A 19,825-nucleotide genomic window follows, 5' to 3' on the forward strand; every position below is an offset into this window, starting at 1 on the left:
GCATGAGTTGCAAATATTTCCCCCAGTTCGCCATTTTCTTTTTTATTTTGCTCATGGTGGTTTTTGCCATGTAGGAATTTTTTTTTTTTTTTTTTCCTTGACCGGCAACGGATCGCAACCCTCAGTGTCGTGCCCGTACCGGACCAGGACCAGCAACCGGATCGCAACCCTCAGTGTTGCGTCAGCACCTCGCTCAGCCAGTGAGCTGCCGGTCTGTATGTGGGATCCGAACCCTCGGAGGGAGTGCCGCTCTGTAGCAGTGCGCCACCGGGCTGGCCTGCCATGTAGGAATTCTTTATGTTAGGTGAATTTATCCATCTTTCATAGCTTTGGGATTTTCTGTCGTATTGTACAGGCATTCCTGCCTCTGGGATTAAGAAAAAATTTCCATGGTTTCTCTTAAAACTTTTACGGTTTTATTTTTCACATTTACGTTTCTAATCCATCCTGAACTTATTCTGATATAAAGTATGAGGATTAAGTTCAACTACATTTTATACCTGATGGTACTGATTCAAGTGGTACCCGGTACTTTTATTCACTCTTGTACAATGTGAGCAATTTTCGAAAAATGATCTTTTCACAAATCATCCAGCTATGTAATGACATTTATTTTTGCTCCATCATATTAAAAGGGCAAAACATATATAGATCTTTCTATATATATTTTAAAATAACAACCAGTCTATGGGAGAAGGAAGCAAATAACTGTTGTGTCTCTGTTTAAGGGGAGTGAATAGAATAATGCAATATATGTAAAGAAATTCTCGTTTTTGAAATATTATTACATAAGTTTTTGAATTATTAAAAAATTGAATTATCACAAAAATATGGTAACAAAACTATAGCTAGCAGAATTGCTGTTAACTTATGTAGTTTGTAGTTATGTATATAGATTATATATACTATACTTTATATATATACCAACATATTTTTTGATATCACTTGAAATGTTTGAATAAAGAAAATTCTAAAATATAATGACAAACTTACGGAAAGCCATGAGCACAAATGGCAGACATCAGATGATTTCTGTGAAAATATGACATCTACCCAATTGTTGTACCCAACCTAAAACACAGAAAATTATCTAAAAGTTCCTGGAATATAGTTAAGATACAAATAAGACAAATAAACATTAAAATTTTGAAATACTGATGAGAACAAGATACAACGTACAGTATAAAGCTTGTTATTGTGAACAATTTACAAATCATAAATATCTGCTAAGTAAAGGAATAAACAGTCTTTTCCTTATGCGACTTCTATAAATTTACCACACAAATCTTCAAAAGTCAATTTTAAAAATATACAGGTCAATTTTAGCTAATGAGGTAGCAAAATAAGGAAGAAAACTTAATAGCTCACATATTACATTTGCTTAAATTTAATATGTAGAAATCAATGACAGTCATTACTAAAAGACAGTAATCTCATCCTTATTAACATTATTATACACGGCAGCACCGAACGTATGCGAAGTTAATCATCTTAGAAAGTCACTAAATTTAATCCTGGAAATTCTTACGTCTCATAAGAATAGCCTGTTTGCAATTCTGGACATTCCAGATTATATGTTTTAACTGACTAGTAAACAATAAATCGACTATCATTTGAGTGTTATTTTCCAGGCACTATAACAGCATTTTGCATGTTATTACTTAACTTAATCCTCATAACCACAGGAAACAGGCAATATCATTTCACCAATTTAGACAAGAAAATGAAAATTAGAGATTTAGAAACTTGTCTAAGTCACATAATTAATTGCTAAGTAGAATCACTGGTCTTTTTCAGAGCTTATGTCCTTAATGCGGTTATGGTTCAACACAAATGTAGCTTAAAAAAAAAACGAGAGAGAGAGAGACAGATAATTTCAGGAATTTAACATCACTCAACTAAATACAAACTCTATTCAATTTAAAGGGAAACAATATTTATTTTTAAAACCAAAATTATTCCCTTGAGAGACTAGTATTCAGTAATCTCATTTCAATTGTGCTTTCATTAAATTCAAATGTGTTTAACCTTGAATGTGTAAAAGGCGGTATCTCCATTAAGCTATAGAAGAATTAACTCAGAATGAAAATAAGCACCTAAAATCTTTCCTGGTATACAAAAATACATGTACCATACAGGTAAAGGCAGGGAAAATCTGAGGATCAGCAAGGACATTTATTTCAGATGAAGTAAAAAAATAAATAAATAAATAAGTAACTTCTTTAGGATATAATTACAATAAATCTATTTTCCAAAATATACTTTATGATGTTGAGGACAGCTACAGTGGGTAAATTTTCAAAAACTCGACTGAACATTATGAAAACTAATGAAGCCATAACCATCTTAGGTCCATGTTAGATTCCTGATAAAAGAGAACATATGAAAGCACATATAAATATTTGTTTGTGGAAATATATTAGTCTTATAAATACTGCTTCAGTTTATCCAAAAGTACAACCAGTACAAATCTTTTTTTTTACTTTCCGTCTTTCAGATCCATCGAATGCAACACTCCTGGCTTCTTTCACTGTCTCACAGACAAGGCCATTTCCACAGACAAATTCAATCACTTACTTCATCTGAGGAAACTGAGTCTTTATGACATCAATTTCCATTTTAAAGCTTTTAATCTCCCTTAATCTTTCATTGATTGGCTTGACCTAAAATGTTTAAAAAATGCTTCATATATTAGATACACTAAAATATAAACCAAATGCTCATTACATTCTTTCTCACCAAACACATACAGGCGTGACAGGAAATGATGAATAGTGTGCACTTACAGATAATAAAAGTTTGACCAGAACATCATAAACTATATCACACTAATGGCTCATGTAATATTAAAAATAAACTTCATCAAAACCCAGAAGATTTAATTTCCAGATTCAACCCTGTCACTAATTATTTGGGAGAAAACAATGCATGAGAAGTGCTCCATGCTCTCAAGACCATGAAATGTAGTGGAAAATACTATCCTTTAAAATATGTCTCAAAAGAGCTGTACGAAATTATGGCACTTAAAAAACACTTTAGAAATAAATGATCAGGAAAGGCTTCAGACTTTCTTAGTCATGATTCTTAGGTTGGATCTACAAACAGATCAAAAAAGTGTCTTCAATGTATTAATGAAAACCTACAAGTACAATCACACTTTGGGATAACAAAGCAAAACAAAGCAAAAAAACTACATACAACCAAAACATGTATATGTCTGCCTGTGTTATATATATACACACGCACACACGAGTATATACACCTGCGAATATATATTTATAAAAATTGAAGTGTATGGGAGCAATCTAAAGTAGTTACTATTAAGGAACTGGACACCGAAAAGGGATGAGTATTCCCTTTATATTTGATATACTTCTATATGAGACGTTGTTAAAAAGGAGTTTGCCTTGAAAAACATCTCAAGTGGGGAATAAGTAGAACAGGATTTTAACTGGCAGATGAATTAGGGCTAAGAAGTTTTAGGAGTCAGAAGGTACAAGCAAAAGTGAATTAGTACAATGAGCAGCTGGCATTTGCTGAGCCCCTCCTCTGTGCAGGCACTGTGCCAGGTGGTTTACCTGTAATGATTCCTTGCAATAATCCAATAAGGTAAGAATTAATTCTTCTATTTCATAGATGAAGAAACTGAAGCCCAGAAAAGTTATGAACAACTTAGTGAGAGCAAATTAGAAGTAGGGCTGAGATTCAAACTCAGGGCACTCCAACTCCAAGGCATGTGCTGTTAACCACTATGCACACTGCCTGCAGTTCAGGGTCTTGACTGCCAGATGAAATAAAACATTATCTTTGGTAGGCAATAAAAAATCACAAAGGATATCAATTATGATATGATAGAGTTCCTGCTGCAGGAATTTAGATTCTGGATATGGAAACATATATCAACTCATAACTCAAGGCTCAAAATTTAGCCTGCCCCACCAAGAGTTGACACACTGGACCAAATATTCACAATAGAGACTGAGTTGACATTTCGCCCACAGACCATACATCTTATCAATTTCCTATCTACATGGTCCCTAACTTACAATGGTTCAAGGTATGATTTTTTGACTTTACGATGGTGTGACAATGATATACATTCAGTAGAAACCGTACTTCAAATTCTGAATTTCAGTCTTTCCCTGGCCTAGTGGTGTGTGGTATGATACTCTCTTGTGGCAGCAAACCACAGCTCTCAGCCAGCCACGTGATCAAAAGAGTAAACAACCGATACTCTGCAGTGCACTATGTTGCTCAGCTATGAGGTTCGGTAGGTTAGGTGTATTAAATGCATTTTCAACTGATGATATTCTCAACTTACGATGGGTATACCATGACATAAAGCAATGGTCAAGTTGAGGAGCGTTTGTATTTTGCTACAGAACAAAATATATTACTGGCTAGTATGCCGAGGGGTGTACTGCTAGAGCAATGGCATCAGAGTTACCAATACAGAATTAGGGCAAAACAAGATTAGGAAAATAAATGATGTGATATCAAGAAAGATAGCAGCTACTTGATATTATTCTTTGCCTACTGAGACATCAACACCAGCCATTCAAATGACTGGCTAATTGGCAACGATTTTTTTCAGTCACTACCATAGTTTTAAGCAATAAAGACATACTATAACAGACAAGTTTTTATCACTACTAAATACCAAAGATTACAAATTTCTTACCTCCAGGTAATCCAGAGCAAGGAATGTCTCAGGTTCAGCTCTTTCCTCATTCAGAAACCGAATACATTTTTGTGCTACTTTTTCACAGGCTACAACAATGGCAAACATGTACTGGTCAAGGGCGGTGTAGGGTGGGGGGGAAGGACCCGGCCCGACGGGGGGTGGCGGTTGGGGGTGGTGACTCAGGGTGGAGCCCTCCCGGCCGGGTCAGGGCCTCCCGCAGTCCAGGCCGCATGGCTGCACTCACGTCCCCTCAGTCCCCTCAGGCAAAGAGCTGCGGACTGGGCCGGGCGGAGGAGTTCAGGTCCCGCCCCGAGGTGCCCAGTTACCGGAGCCGTTGGGGCCAATGATGAAGGGGCTGGAGCCGCCCTGGCCAGGTTGGGGCCTCCCGCAGTCCAGTGGGCATGGCCGCCCTCACATCCCCTCAGTCTCCTCAGGCAAAGAGCTGCCGACTGGGCCGGGTGGAGGAGTTCAGGTCCCGCCCCGAGGTGCCCAGTTACCGGAGTCACTGGGGCCAATGATGCAGGTGAACCTCTTGAAGGGGCCGATGATCTGGCGGCCCCGCCACGACTTGAAGTTCTCCACGACCAGCACCTGCAGGACGCCCATGGCAGCAGCATCCTCGCCTCAGCCGCGTCCTCGCGCCTGGTGGGAAAAACGTGGGAAGAGCCTCTCCAAGTCTCGCGAGCCTAGAACGAGACCACAGCATGGACAGCCCCGTTCCTTAGCAACCAGAGTTGTTGAAAGTCCCCTTCTAATGTAATGTTGCTAAAAGTTTTTACCATGAAGTTGTGTTGAATTTCTTTCAGAAGCTTTTTCTACACTCATTGATGTGATCAAATGCAGTTTTTATTTCCCTCTGCTCCATTGTTAATGTAGGAAATAACAATTAAAATATTTTCTTACAGTAAATCACAGTTTTGTTCCTTAGGCACAGCCTGTTAATTCACTGCTGTATTGAATGTGCCGTTAATTTAATAAAGATATTTGTCTCTCCGTGTGAGCTTTGCTCAAGTGTCCTGAATTTTCAAGGTGGTGTCCTCTTCTGGTGCTTGAATGGAAGACAGCTAGCCTGGGAAAATGAGTTGAATAATTGCCGAACTATTTGGATGCTTTAGAAATGTTTACTTAAGGTGGTGATGAGTTTTCCCTGATAACTTTGTAGAACTGACCTGCAAAACTACCTCGTCCAGGAAATTTTGAATATGGCATGAGCTTAGAATGTTTTTGTTTTTTTAAAAAATTTTATTTTGTCAATATATATTGTGGTTGATTATTGTTGCACCTTACCAAAACCTCCCTCCCTCCTCCCTTTCCTCCCTCCCACCCAACAATGTCCTTTCTGTTTGCTTGTTGTATCAACTTCAAGTAATTGTAGCTATTATATCTTCTATCCCCCCCTCACCCGGATGTGTGTGTGTGTGTGTGTGTGTGTGTGTGTGTGTGTGTGTGATTTGCATCGTTCGCTTAAAGGTTTTTCTTCCTTTATAAACCAATTTATTCCTGAACTACTTTTTTTTTTCTAAAACACGATCTATTTTCCTTAGGATTTCAAATTTAATTTCATGTTTGTAAGATAAAAAACTTTTATTACAAAAAGTCTCAAGCACATGTCACATTACGGCAAATAATATAGAGAACCCAATATACCAGAAATTCGGCATCAACAATCTTCAGTGCAGGGCCAGTCTGGTTTCAACTATCCCCTACCTCCTCTGCATCTGAGAAGCTGGAATAACGTGAGGCAAATCCAAGACACCACAGGATTTCATCTCTAAGTACATCAGCCCGTATTTCTAAAGATATCTACTCTTTTATAAAACATAAAGTCAGCGTGGTTTTCAATTCTAGACATTTAAGTTAGTCATTAATATAACCAAGTGTCCAGTTATGTGTCACACGTAATTGCAGCTCATATACTTCCTTTCAGTGGAGTTTCCTTGAACCTATTTGCAAACAGAATCTACACATTGTGATTGTCTCTGTCCCTTAAGTCTTAAAATCTACAGATTTCGCCCACAACACTTCTTTTTTTTGGAGTTTATTTATTGAAAATAAAAGCATGCCTTGTGTTCTGTCCAGTTTCCCATACTCTGGACCGTTCTGAACATAATATTTCTATCCTTGCGTTACCCATCTCTTATTCCCTGTTGTCTATATTGTCCAGTAAAGTCTTTTAACAATTAATTTATTTTATTTTTATTTTACTAAGTTTATTTTTTGGTCACTGTCCACTGGGTATCCGAACCTTTGACCTTGGCTTTAGAACACTGTGCTCTAACTGACTGAGCTAACTGGACAGCCCCATTTTTTAACATTTTAAACATAGTTATTTAAAATTTCCTGTCTGATAATACCAGTATATGTGTCATATTTGAGTCTAGTTCTGTTGCTTTCCTTATCTCTTTAGACAATATATTTTCTTACATTTTGGTGTCATTTGTAATTTTTTTGTTGAGAACCACACGTATTGTGTAGAGTGAGAGAAGCAGAGGTAATTAGATATCTACTATGAAGATTTATGTGAATCTGGATAGAAGTTGGGCTTTATTTATTCTAGCTATAGGTACCAAAGCCTTCAAATTGCTCTAATGTCTTGTTTTTGTCTTCTCTTTTATCAAATGTGACAAATGTACAATACTAACATAAGATGATAGTAATAGCAGAAACTGGTTGTGGAATAAATTAGAATTCTCTATACTGTCTTTTCAATAATTCTGTAAACCTAAAAGTATATATATATATTAAAACTTTTGGTTTTATATCATTGTACATGTTTATAGGGTACAATTTCTTGTTTCAATACATACATACATATATTGTATAATGATCTAATCAGAATAATTAGCAAATCTATCACGTAAACATTTTTCATTTCTTTGTGGTTATAACCTTGAAATATACAGTACAATATTATTCGCTATTGTCACCCTAGTGCACCAGAACTTATTCTTCCTATCTAACTGTAATTTTGTAACTTTGCACCAGTCACCAACATTTCCCTGGCACCCCCCTTCCCACTCTCTTTCCTGCCTCTCGTAATCCCTATTCTACTGTCTCTTCTTTCTCTTTTTTAAAATTTATTTTCCTTAATCAACCCACGATAATTATATAGATTTATGGAGTAGAATACGATAATTGGGTACATTTTTACTGTGTGCAATGATCATATCACGGTGCTTAGTGCATCCCTCACTTCAAGCATTTTTCACTTCCTTGTTTTAGAAGCATTCAATATCGTCTTGACTAGTCATTCAAAGATACACTGTGCTTTGTGTCCCCCCTGCCTCCCTCCCCACCACTCTCTACTAACCACTAATCTACGATCTACTTCTATGAGACGAACTTTCTTAGCTTCCACATGATGATAAATATTTTGATTGAAAAGATCTTACTTTTCTTTGTTTCGATCCCTCGGTGCTGGGAAGGCTCATTCCCAGGTGGTCATGTCCCACGTCGGGGAGAAAGTATGAAACAGCAAGATGTATGTGCATTTAGGCCAAATTAGGGCAAAATGAAGAGGGGTCAGGAACTTAGAAGAGACATGCTATTTTATAACTTAAAGTTTTAAATTGCATCCTGTTATAAAGACAGAGTTAAATTTTATCAAAATTATGAAAATAGACACATTGTCATAATAATCATAAGGATACTTAAAATTATTAAATTTGGGGGATCAAACAGAGAGAAGACAAATGCTTTTATTTCTGTTTTAAATGATATTTTACCAAACTGTTGTCAGTTACAGATAATTTAGAGAGAGTTTTCTTAAATCCTGAAAACAAAAACATTAAGAGAACCATCAGTGTTTTAAAATAAGGAAATTGTAAAACCCATAATTCTTTTTAATCATTTCATTAATGAACTTTTGTTATTTTGAGCTTGGTGAGTAATTTTATAAACCGTTCCTCAATAGAATTTTGGAAATTCAGTTTAAAGGTATGAACCGAAAGTTTGTCAGGAAACTGTACCTATCAGAGATTTTCATGAAATATTTGAAGACATAAAATTTTTAAATTAAAATTGAACCAAGATTATGACAGGTAGCATTTATATCAAGACAGAGCATAAACCCATCAGTTTCCTCAATAGAATTTTGGAAATTCAGTTTAAAGGTATGAACCCAAAGTTTGTCAGGAAACTGTACTTATCAGAGATTTTCATGAAATATTTGAAGACATAAAATTTTTAAATTAAAATTGAACCAAGATTATGACAGGTAGCATTTATATCAAGACAGAGATTTTCAAGAACCTTACAAGATTTGGGAACACATATTCATAACATCTCAGTACTGACAATGCTTTCCCATATAGTCTAATTTATCAAATAGGCCAATTAGTTTTGATAGATTTCTTTTATATCTTTTGAGAAGCTCCAGGGTCCTTGGAACTCCTCAAAGTTAGTTTAAGTCAAAAGGCTGAGATTTTAGAATTTGGTTTTAGAAAGATTGTCAAATAACAAAGACTTAAAACACTTAGTAGAATAAGATCACAAATTACTACAAAAAATAAAACCAAAATGACAAAGGATTTCAAAGGGAGAGAGAACAAGAAATTATCATGATAAAACAAGAAATAAGTTTCTTAGACCAGTTATCTAAGAGATAAAGAAAACCTTTTACAATTTTGTATTAAGAGTTGTTAAGTGTTTTCAGGAAATCTGGTCATTCCATTGCAGGAGAGCAAACTCTAACCCCATGTCAGAATACTTTTGATATTAATGTTTAATTTTTAGAAAATTTATACATAGTTTGTATTTAATTTTAGCCAATTTTTAAAGTTTCTTTTACAAAGTAACCCATACAAACCATTATCACAACTTTCTCAGACTAACTGATTTTGTCCTATACTTCCTGCTTTCTCAATAACCAGTCATTTTACTCTAGGACAAGAATGCCTTGTACCAGATGCTTTCTCACATAAAAATCATTTTTTTTCTTTTTATCCTTTCTAACCTCAACCATATTTTTATATCCATAGCCTTTTAAAAATTACCTTTTTATTATATACTTGTTTTTTTTTTTTCTCTATCAATGTTAAATTGGCCGCATTTGTCTAAAAATTATATATAGAAAGGTTTTTCTGGTTTCAGCAGGGTGTACAACTGAAGAGACCGCTACCAAAGAAAATGTAATCGTGCTTGATTGGTAAACCCAGGCAGCGATTTGTGCTGATAAGAAAAATTTTACACATACAGGTTAGTAAATAGAGGCCCATTTTTCAGAGCAAATTATATAAAGCCCAGTTTGAGCCTCAGCCACTTTTACCAGTTAAAGATTTATAGTCTCCCAGCCAAAAATTTGGTGTATTTAATTTATACCCTTATCAGTTAATGTTAACTAGGGCCTTGGAGATATTGGGCATAGGTCTCCTTCCAATAGCCATCCTGTGTTCCAACGGTCCATGTGGCATTTAGGGCTATGTGGAATCCCGTGAGGCCGTGTGGAGCTCAAAGCAGAGGGCAACATTCACAAAAATAATGTCTAATAGATATTGTTTCTCCCAGCATGGCCAGGAGGGAGAGCTGAGATAAGGAAGAGGCAAATTGACCTGAAGACAAATTTAGACAAAAGGTTTATATCGAATTTTGAAGACTTATTTATTTTATCAAAACTTTGTAAAATTAAAGTCATGTGAACTTGGAAAGTATACTTATTTATTTAATAAGAGTGCATTAATTATAAGCCAATTTGGTAGCATGCAAACAATACAAACACATATAGACATGAACATGTAGACATAACATACACTTACATACAAAAACATGTAGACATAAACAGAAACAATAAGGATTTTATAGGTTTTGATTTAAATATAATAAGGAGACAGATAAAATAGAAAACTCACTTGTATAAAAGGACAGTCAGGTTTAAATTGTGTTGAAATATAATTGCCAGTCTAACTAGGGTGAGATGATATCTCAGTGTGGTTTTAATTTGCATTTCCCTGATGCTTAATGATGTTGAGCAATTTTTCATGTACCTATTGGCCATTTCTTTGTCTTCCTTGATAAATGTCTGTTCAGGCCTTTTGTCCATTTTAAAATTGGATTATATTTACTAATATTTTACTGTTAATTTGATCGAGTTCCTTGTATATTCCTGATATTAGTCCCTTGTTGCATGCATAGTTTTCAAATATTTTCTCCCATTCATCAGGTTTTTTTAAAACTCTGTTGATTCCTTTTGTGTGCAGATGCTTTTTATTTTGATATAATCCCATTTCTTTGTTATTTTTTTCTTTTGTTGCCTATGCTTTTAGGGTACAATCCATAAAGTTTTTGTCCAGACCTATGTCCTGAAGTGGTTCCTTTATGTTTTTTTCTATAAGGTTTATATTTTCAGGTATTATATTTAATTCCACACACTTTTCGAAGTATAAATTAAGCAACATGCTTGTTGACTGTCCAGCTATCTTGGCCCTAAATACAGTGTTCTACTAACAAACTCGATATTTCTCTGCAGGTCTGATTTCATGGGTACCACTCAACTTTCTGGCTTATTATAATCATTGTGAGCATCTTGCTTCTGTACCACCCCCTGAATCAAAGGGTCAGGTGGCCATACACTTCCAGTTTCTGGTGCAACTGCAAAGAATAGGAACGCTGTAGATAGTACCTACACATCTCCAATAACAGAAGTTACTGACCACAAATGTTGCTGTAGACCCTGGCCTTCCATGGCTTCCCAATGTCTACACCTGGGAAGTAAGTATAAATTTCACTGGAGTACTATTTGGAATGCACGTGAGGCAACTTCAGGAATTCTAAAAAAACAACTGGGTCATGCTTCCAAGTGGATAGAGACCCAATATCATGCATGTATGAGTGAAGGCAGTGAAGTCTGAATTGTTACTGTTTAATAAAACTTGGAAAGAAAAAGTGCAATTGATTTTATTCATCGACAACATGATTCTGTATGTAGAGAACCCTAACAAATCAAAATCTGCTAGAACCATTAAAAGAGTTCAGGAAGGTTGCAGGATACAACATTGATATATACAAAATTAATTGCATTTCTATATACAGGCAAGAAACGATACCAACGTGAAATGAAGAAAACCATTCCATTCACAATAGCATCAAAAACAATAAATTACTTCAGAAGAAATATAACAAAAGAAGGGGCACATCTCATACACTGGAAACCACAAAGCATTGGTGAGAGGAGTTGAAAGAAACCTAAAGAGAGATGCACCTTGCACATCAGTCAGTCAATGTTGTCAAGATGTCAATTATTTCTATACAATCCCGATAAAAATTCCAGTAGACTTTTTTTTTTTTTTTTTTTTTGCTGAAATTGGCAAGGTCATTCTAAAATTTATACTAAAATTGAAAAGACCCAGAAGAGCCTCAAAATATTTGTAAGAAATAAAGGTAAAGGACATTCACGTCCTGATTCAAAATCTGGAATAATTATATGCTAATCATGACAATATAGTTTTCGTAAGAGTACATATATAGGTCAGTGTATCAAAATTGACAGTACATAAATAAACCCACATATTTCTGTAGTCAACTGATTTTCAAAACTTTGAAAATTCACATAATTTTCAAATTTAAAATTTGAAATTTTCAACCATTTGCAATTTGCTAATTTCATGGGGAATGGCTAGTTCTTTTAACAAATGGTGATTGAAAATTTGATACAAACCTGCAAAAATACCAATTTGCATAGTAACCTAAGACGATATCCAAAAATTAACTCACAGGAGATAATCTTCATGACCTTAGCTTAAGCAAAGTTTTATTAAATACAACATCAAAAGCACAATTCATGCAAAAAAAAAAAAAAATCAATGAATTGTACTCCATCAAAATGTAAAACTGTTTTTACTGGAAGAGTCACAATCAAGAAAATAAGAAGAGAAGCCACAGAGAGGGAAAAAATATTTTCAAGTATATGTCCAATAGAGCACTTATTCCCAGGATGTAAAAACTTTTAAAACTCAATAATATGAGGGTACCTCATAAAAAGTTCATGGAAAAGTAGAATTAAAAGACAGTATGGGATGGTGCAATACGGATGACTAGAGGCAACCAGCTCTCACCCTTGATGCCAAAAAAGTCCAAAACCACAAGTAGATACTCACATGTTAAGTAGAGTTCCTTTGAGAAAATACCAGAGTTCAGCAAAAGGCTGAGGAAACCGCCCCTGAGATTCAGAAACTCAGGATGACAGGATAGAAAGACAAGTGAAGCACCTGGCCTCGGTGAGCTAGGAACCAGAAGAGACTCAAATAACAAAAATCAGAAACAAACAAACAAACAAACAATAGAGACATTACAACTCATACCACAGAAATACAAAGAATCATGAGAGAGTATTATGAACAACTACATGCCTAGAAGTTGGAAAATCTGGAGTAAAATGATAATTTCTGGACACATACAACCAATAAGAGAGAACCAAGCATAAATAGATAATCTGAACAAACCAACAATGAGTAACAAGATCAATTCAGTAATCAGAAGTTTCCCAAAATAGAAAAGTCCTGGAGCAGAGTGTTTCACTGCTGAATTCTACCAAGAATTTGTGGAATTAATATTATTTATTCTCAATCTAGATCTAAAAATTGAACTGGAAGGTATTCTTCCAAGACCATTCCATGTGGCCAGCCTCATCTTGAAACCAATACAGACAAGGACAGAATGAACAAGGAAATGTACAAGCCAATGTCACTGGTAAACATAATTGCAAAAACTCTCCACAAAATACTCACTAAAAGAATTCAAAAGCACTTCAGAAAAATTAGACATTATGATCCAGTGGGATTTGTCCTAGGAATGCAAGTGTGGTTCAACATTTGCAAATCAATAAATGTGGTATATCACTTCAACAAAATGAAGGACAAAAAGCATATGATTATCTCAATAGATGTAGAAAAAAGCATTTGATAAAATTCAACATCCCTTCATCATAAGAAAATCTCAACAAATTAGGTATTGAAGGAAAATATCTCAAGATAGTAAAGACCACATATGACAAACCCACAGTGAACATCACACTGAATGGGGAAAAGTTGAAAGCTTTTCTTTTAAGAACATTAATGTTCTAAAATCAATGGATGATTTTCCAGTGGGGGGGAAATAAAAAACTCTTAAAATCAACTCAAGAATAAAGAGTTAGGAAACACAAGTCAAAGATGTCCATTCTCAGCACTCTTATTTAACCTGATACTGGAAGTTTGAGCCTGAGGAATTAGGTAAGGGAGACAAAACACATCCCAATTGGAAAAGAGGAAGGGAAATGGTTCCTATTTGTGGATGACATGAACTTATATACCGAAAAACCTAAAGACTCCACCAAAAAATTCATAGAACTCAAGAACGAATTTGGTAAAGTTGCAGGATACAAAATGAACTTTCAAAATTAAATAGCATTTCTATACACTGAAAATGATCTAGTAGAGAAAGTTATCAAGAAAGCAATTCCATTTACAATAGCTTCCAAAAAAATAAGATACCATGGAAAAAATTTAACCAAAAAAGTGAAAGATCTCTGCAATAAAAACTATGAAAGACTAATGAAAGAAATTAGAGGGGACACAAACATAAAAAATGGAAAGGCATTCCATTTCCATGAATTGGAAAAATGAATATTGCCAAAATGACCCTACTACCTGATATATCTACAGATGCAATGCAATCCCTATCAAAATGCCAAAGCCATTCTTCACAGAAAAAGAAAAAAAAAGAGAGACATATATAAAATTCATATGGAACCTCTAAAAAACCCAAATAGCCAAACAATCCCCCCAAAATAGAACAAAGCTGAAGGCATTATACTTACATACTTCAAAATATACTACAAAGCTATGGTAATAAAAACAGCATGGTAGTGGCATAAAAACACACATGGAATAAGGTAGAGAACATAGAAATAAATCCATATATCTACAGTCAACTAGTCTTTGATAAAAGCACCAACACCACATATTGAGGAAAGGACAACTCTTCAATAAATGTTGCTGGAATAACTGGATATTTATGGGCAGTAGAAAGAAACTAGACCCTTATCTCTCACCATATACCCAAATCAACTCAAAATGGATTAAAGAACTAAATGTAATACCTGAAATTATAAAACTACTATAAGAAAACATAGGGGAAACATTCCAAGGCATTGGTCTGCACAAAAATTTTCTGCAGAGCACTTCTAAAGCACAAGCAACAAAAGCAAAAATAAAGAACTGGGATTACATCAAACTAGAAAGCTTTTTCACAGCAAAGGAAACAATCAAGGGTGAAGAGGCAACCAGCAGAATGAGAGAAAATATTTGCTCGCTATTCATCTGGCAAGGGATTAATATCCAGAATATACAAATACTTTAAACAACTCAACAGAAAAAAAGAAAAAAAAATCCAATTTAAAATGGATTAAAAATGACCTGAATACACACTACTCAGAAGAATACATATAAGTGGATAAGAGGTATATGAAAAATGCTCAGTTTCACTAATTAAAAAAAAAAAAACCATAAATATAATCCACAATGAAGTATCATCTCATCCCGGTCAGACTGGCTATGATCAAAAAAACAGAACAACAAATGCTGGCAAGGATGCAGAGAAAAGAGAACACTTACACACCATTAGTGGCGATGTTAATTAGTACAGCCAATATGGAAAACTGCATGGAAGTTTCTCAGTAAACTAAAAATAGAACTACCATATTATCCAGCAATCCCACTGCTGGGTATTGATACAAAGGATAGAAATTAGCATACTGAAGAGATATCTGCAACACATGTTTATTTCAGCAGTATTCACAGTGGCCAAGATATGGAATCTCTCTAGGTGTCCATCAACAGATGAATGGATAAGTGAAATGGTGTATATATACACAATGGAATACTATGCGGCCATGAAAAAGAATGAAATCCTGTCATTTGCATCAGCAAGGAAGATCCTGGAAGGCACTATGTTAAATAAGTCAGGCACAGAAAGATATATGCCACATATTCTCATTCATATGTAGGAGCTAAAAAAATTAGTTGAACTTTCAGAAGTACAGAGTAGAACTGTGGTTGCTGGAAGGTGGGAAGGGGAGTGGGGAGGGGGATGAATAGACACAATGGAAAATGGACGCAACATTATAGCTAGATAGCACAAATAAGTTCTAGTTCTGCACAGTTCTGTTAGCCATCTATAATTAACCATAAATTATTGTATGTCCTCAAATGGATAGAAGAGAGGACATAAAACGCTCTCATCCCAGAGAAATGATAAATTTTTATAACGATAAATATGCTAACTACACTGATTGGGCCATCACACATGGTACACATGTTTTGAAATCTAAGACAATACACCATATGTATGTACAGTCCATACACTTCAATTAAAAAATAAATTCCCTTAAAAAAGAATATTTCCATGAACTTTTTGAAATATCCTTGTACAAACAACCAAATGTCTCCAAAATTTGCACATAAAATTACCATACAACCAGCAATTCCACTATACAAGAGAAAACATACATATGTCCACACAAAGACGTTTACACAGATGTTCAAAGCAACACAGTTGCAATAATTGCAAAAGTGATAACAACCCAAATTTTCATCAACTGGTCAATGGATAAGCAATATGTACTATATCCTAGCAATGGAATACTGTTCAGTATTAAAAAGGAAAGAGCTACATGAACATGGTACAGCACCGATCAAACAAACAAGCCATGAGATGTGATTCATTTCATATGGAATCTCCTGAAAAGGCAAATCATTAGCAGTAGAAAGTAGATTAGTGCTTGCATGTGCATGGACTAGGAACATGGATTCACTATAAGTGGGCATATGGGATCTTACATTATGATGGAAATGCTCTAAAACTGGGGCTGTGATGCTGGTTGGATAACTTGGTGAATTTATTAAAAATAAATGTGTTGTAGATTTTAAGTGTGTGAATTTTATTGTATGTAAATTATACCTCAATAAAGTTTAAAAAAAAAAAAAACTTAGATTTAGGTCCCATGAAGATTTTAACTCTCAAGGTTGTTTTCACTGATTTTCTAGCAATTTATTAATGTCAGTTTAAGTTTTCTGCCCCACCCCTGGCTCCAAAAATGGGTTTTGCTTCTGGCCTTCTATACTGTTAAGCTGTGATTCTCTCTTTCCACCCATCTTTTGCTCCAAATTTGGGGGCAGTGGTTGCCCTGTGACCTCAGTTCTCTAATAAATCTGAGAAGAGATATTGATGTGCAGTTTGTTCATTTTTTTTCTTGCTGTGAGGAGGACAGTGATGACTACTAAGCTCCTCAGCTGCCAGATAGGAAACCACAAGTCTCGAGTGAAGGCTTATTTTTTTGAAAGGTGATATTAAGGCCTCAGCCTTCCTTGTCCTTCATGAGTTTAGACCGACCAAGGACCTCAGTATAGCTAGCCCTGGAGGACATCCTCCCCAAAGGATGAGGCACAATCCTGGAGCTCGTGGCTTCATAAAAGATCTCTGGGCAGCAGGTGAAAGGATTTATATAAGCTGTGTCTAAGCATCTCCAGCCAAAGGAAAACAAATTTATCCATATATTTGATCTACCATCAGAGATATGCTTGTGTGCCTCACAGCTGTCTCAAAAACCATCATCATCTTGGGGTCTATCTCTTTCTTTAGGTCTAATAGTGTTTGCTGTATATATCTGGGTGCTCCAGTGTGGCTCCTGTATATATTTATGATTGTCGTGTAACTTCGTATAATGTATGCTATACGAAGTTATTACGTTGTAGTTGATTTCAAGGGCTTCTTGTTCTATAGGATCTAGAGTTTGAGATTTATTAACTTTTGGTGGTGTACTTTCTTGGTTTATATTTATGATTGTTATATCTTCCTGCTGCATAAATCCCTTTATTATTATATAGCTACTTTTTTGTCTTGTTTTAAGTTTTTTGGTTTAAAGTATATTTCATCCAATTTAAGAATACTTACCATTGCTCTTTTTTGGTTTCCATTTGTGTGGTTTATCTTTTTCCATTCCTTCACTGTTTGTCTGTGTCTTTACAGCTGAGGTGAATCTCTTGAAGACAGCATATATTTGTTTTTCCCTTTTTAATCCAATCAGCCAGTCTGTGACTTTTTCTGGGGAATTTAATCCATTTACATTTAGGGTTGTTACTGAAAGGTACTATATTACTCCTTGCATTTTATCTATTTCCATTTGAAAGTTTTAAATAACTTTTGTTCCTTGCATTACTGTTTATGGTTTGTCTTCAGTGTTTGTTGGTTTTTGGGGTTGGTAATATATCATTTCTTTTTCTTGTTTGCATTTTTGTTTTACAAGTGGGTTTTTTTCTTCTTCTGTATTCATTGTAGGGAGCTGATAAATTATTTCAGTAAAGTTGTAGGATAAGAAATCAACATGCAAATATCAGTAGCATTGTTATACTCTAATAATGAATTAGAAGAAAAAGAAATCAAGAAAGGAAGTCCATTTAGAATAGTTGTCAAAAAAAGAAAATACCTAGGAATCAATTTAACCAAGGAGATGAAAGATCTCCACAATGAAAACTATAAATCACTGTGGAGAGAAATTAAAGAGGACAGGAAAGATGGAAAGTCATTCTGTACTTTTGGATTGGAAGAATTAACATTGTGAAAAAGTCTGTACTACTCAAAGCAATCTATAGATTCAATGCAATCCCATGGAAATACTAATGTCATTTTTTACAGAAATAGAAAAAATAATCCTAACATTTGTATGGAACAACAAAAGACCCCAAATAGCCAAAGCAGTTCTGATCATAAAAATAAATACATAAAGCTGGAGGTATAACATTACCTGACTTCAAATTATACTACAATGCTGTAGTAACCAAAACTGCATGGTACTAGCATAAAAACAGATGTTGTGTCATTTAATTTCTACATTTTTGCAAATCCTCCGAATTTCCTTTTTTTATTGATTTCTAATATCATTCCATTTTGGATAGAGAACATACTTTGTACTAGTTGAACCCTTTCATGTTTACAGAGGTGTGTTTTATGATGTAATATGTGGAGAAAATTTTATGGTGTAACATATGGAGAAAGAAGCAAATCCTAGAGGAAGTTCTAGGTTCATGCTGTGGGTTAAATGTGTCCTCAAAAATTCATGTATTGGAACCTTAATCTCCACTGTAACAGTGTTAAGGGGGTGAGAAATCCTATTATGGTAACTGAAATCTGGGCCTTTAAGAGGTGATTATTATAGCATAATTGATTGTACACTTCTCTGGGGCACAGAGTTGAATATCAATACCTGTCCGCAATATGTGATGCTCGAATCAGGATAAATAGTATATTCCACATTCTACAATGTAATCATTTTTCGTGGCCCTTTGCCAGTTCCTCCCTTTCCCCCTGTCCCCTCCTTCTTTCCCACCTCTGTTAACCTCAGTTCTGTTCTCTCCTTTGGAATGTTCAGTGTATTATTGTGATTATAGTATCTTTTTCTTTTTCTTTTTCTTTCTTTTTAAAATTTATTTGCTTATTTTTAGCTCCACTTGTGAGTGAGGACATGCAGTATTTCTCTTTCTCTGCCTGGCTTATTTCACTTAACATGATTTTCTCTAAGTTCACTCATGTTGCTGTGAATGGCAATATTTCATCCTTTTTTTATGGCTGGATAGTATTCCATTGTGTATACATACTGTGTTTTCCTTATCCAGTCATCCCTTGATGGACATTTAGGCTGGGTCCAACTCTTGGATATAGAGCTGCAATAAACATGGGAGTGCAGGCATTCCTTTGACATGATGATTTCCATTCCTTTGGGTATATACCCAGCAGTGGAATTGCTGGATCATATGTCAGTTCCATCTGTAGTTGTTTAAGGAAACCACATACTTTTTTCCCTAAGGGCTGCACCAATTTACAGTCCCACCAGCAGTGTAGGAGTGTTTCCCTTTCTCTGCATCTTTGCCAGCATTTCTTATTCTACATCTTTTTTATAATAGCCAGTCTAAGTGGGGTTAGATGATATTTCATGTTGTTTTCATTTGCATTTTCCTGATGCTTACTGATGTTGAGGATTTTTCATGTATCTTTTGGTCATTTGTATATCTTCCTTAGAGAAATGCCTACTTAGCTCTTTTGCCCATTTTTTAATTGGGTTGCTTGTTTTTGCCCATTTTTGAATCATGTTATTTGTTGGTGTTTGTTTTTGTT

The 19,825-nt window shown here is 35.1% G+C and overlaps 1 protein-coding gene across 1 annotated transcript in view; it reads right to left on the minus strand.

Moving 5' to 3' along the window:
* LOC103603937 (structural maintenance of chromosomes protein 1B-like) overlaps positions 1 to 5,290 on the minus strand; it is a 25,083-nt gene extending 19,793 nt beyond the window's left edge. Inside the window, exons 1-3 of the mRNA XM_008588522.1 lie at positions 5,182 to 5,290; positions 4,682 to 4,770; positions 994 to 1,071 (exon numbers count right to left, since the gene is read on the minus strand). Of these exons, the coding sequence (XP_008586744.1) occupies positions 994 to 1,071; positions 4,682 to 4,770; positions 5,182 to 5,290 (276 nt within the window). The remainder of the gene's footprint in view (positions 1 to 993; positions 1,072 to 4,681; positions 4,771 to 5,181) is intronic.
* Positions 5,291 to 19,825: the final 14,535 nt, after the last annotated feature.

The sequence above is a fragment of the Galeopterus variegatus genome, unplaced genomic scaffold (genome assembly GCF_000696425.1).
Source record: "Galeopterus variegatus unplaced genomic scaffold, G_variegatus-3.0.2 Scaffold4874, whole genome shotgun sequence".
Taxonomy (NCBI): domain Eukaryota; kingdom Metazoa; phylum Chordata; class Mammalia; order Dermoptera; family Cynocephalidae; genus Galeopterus; species Galeopterus variegatus.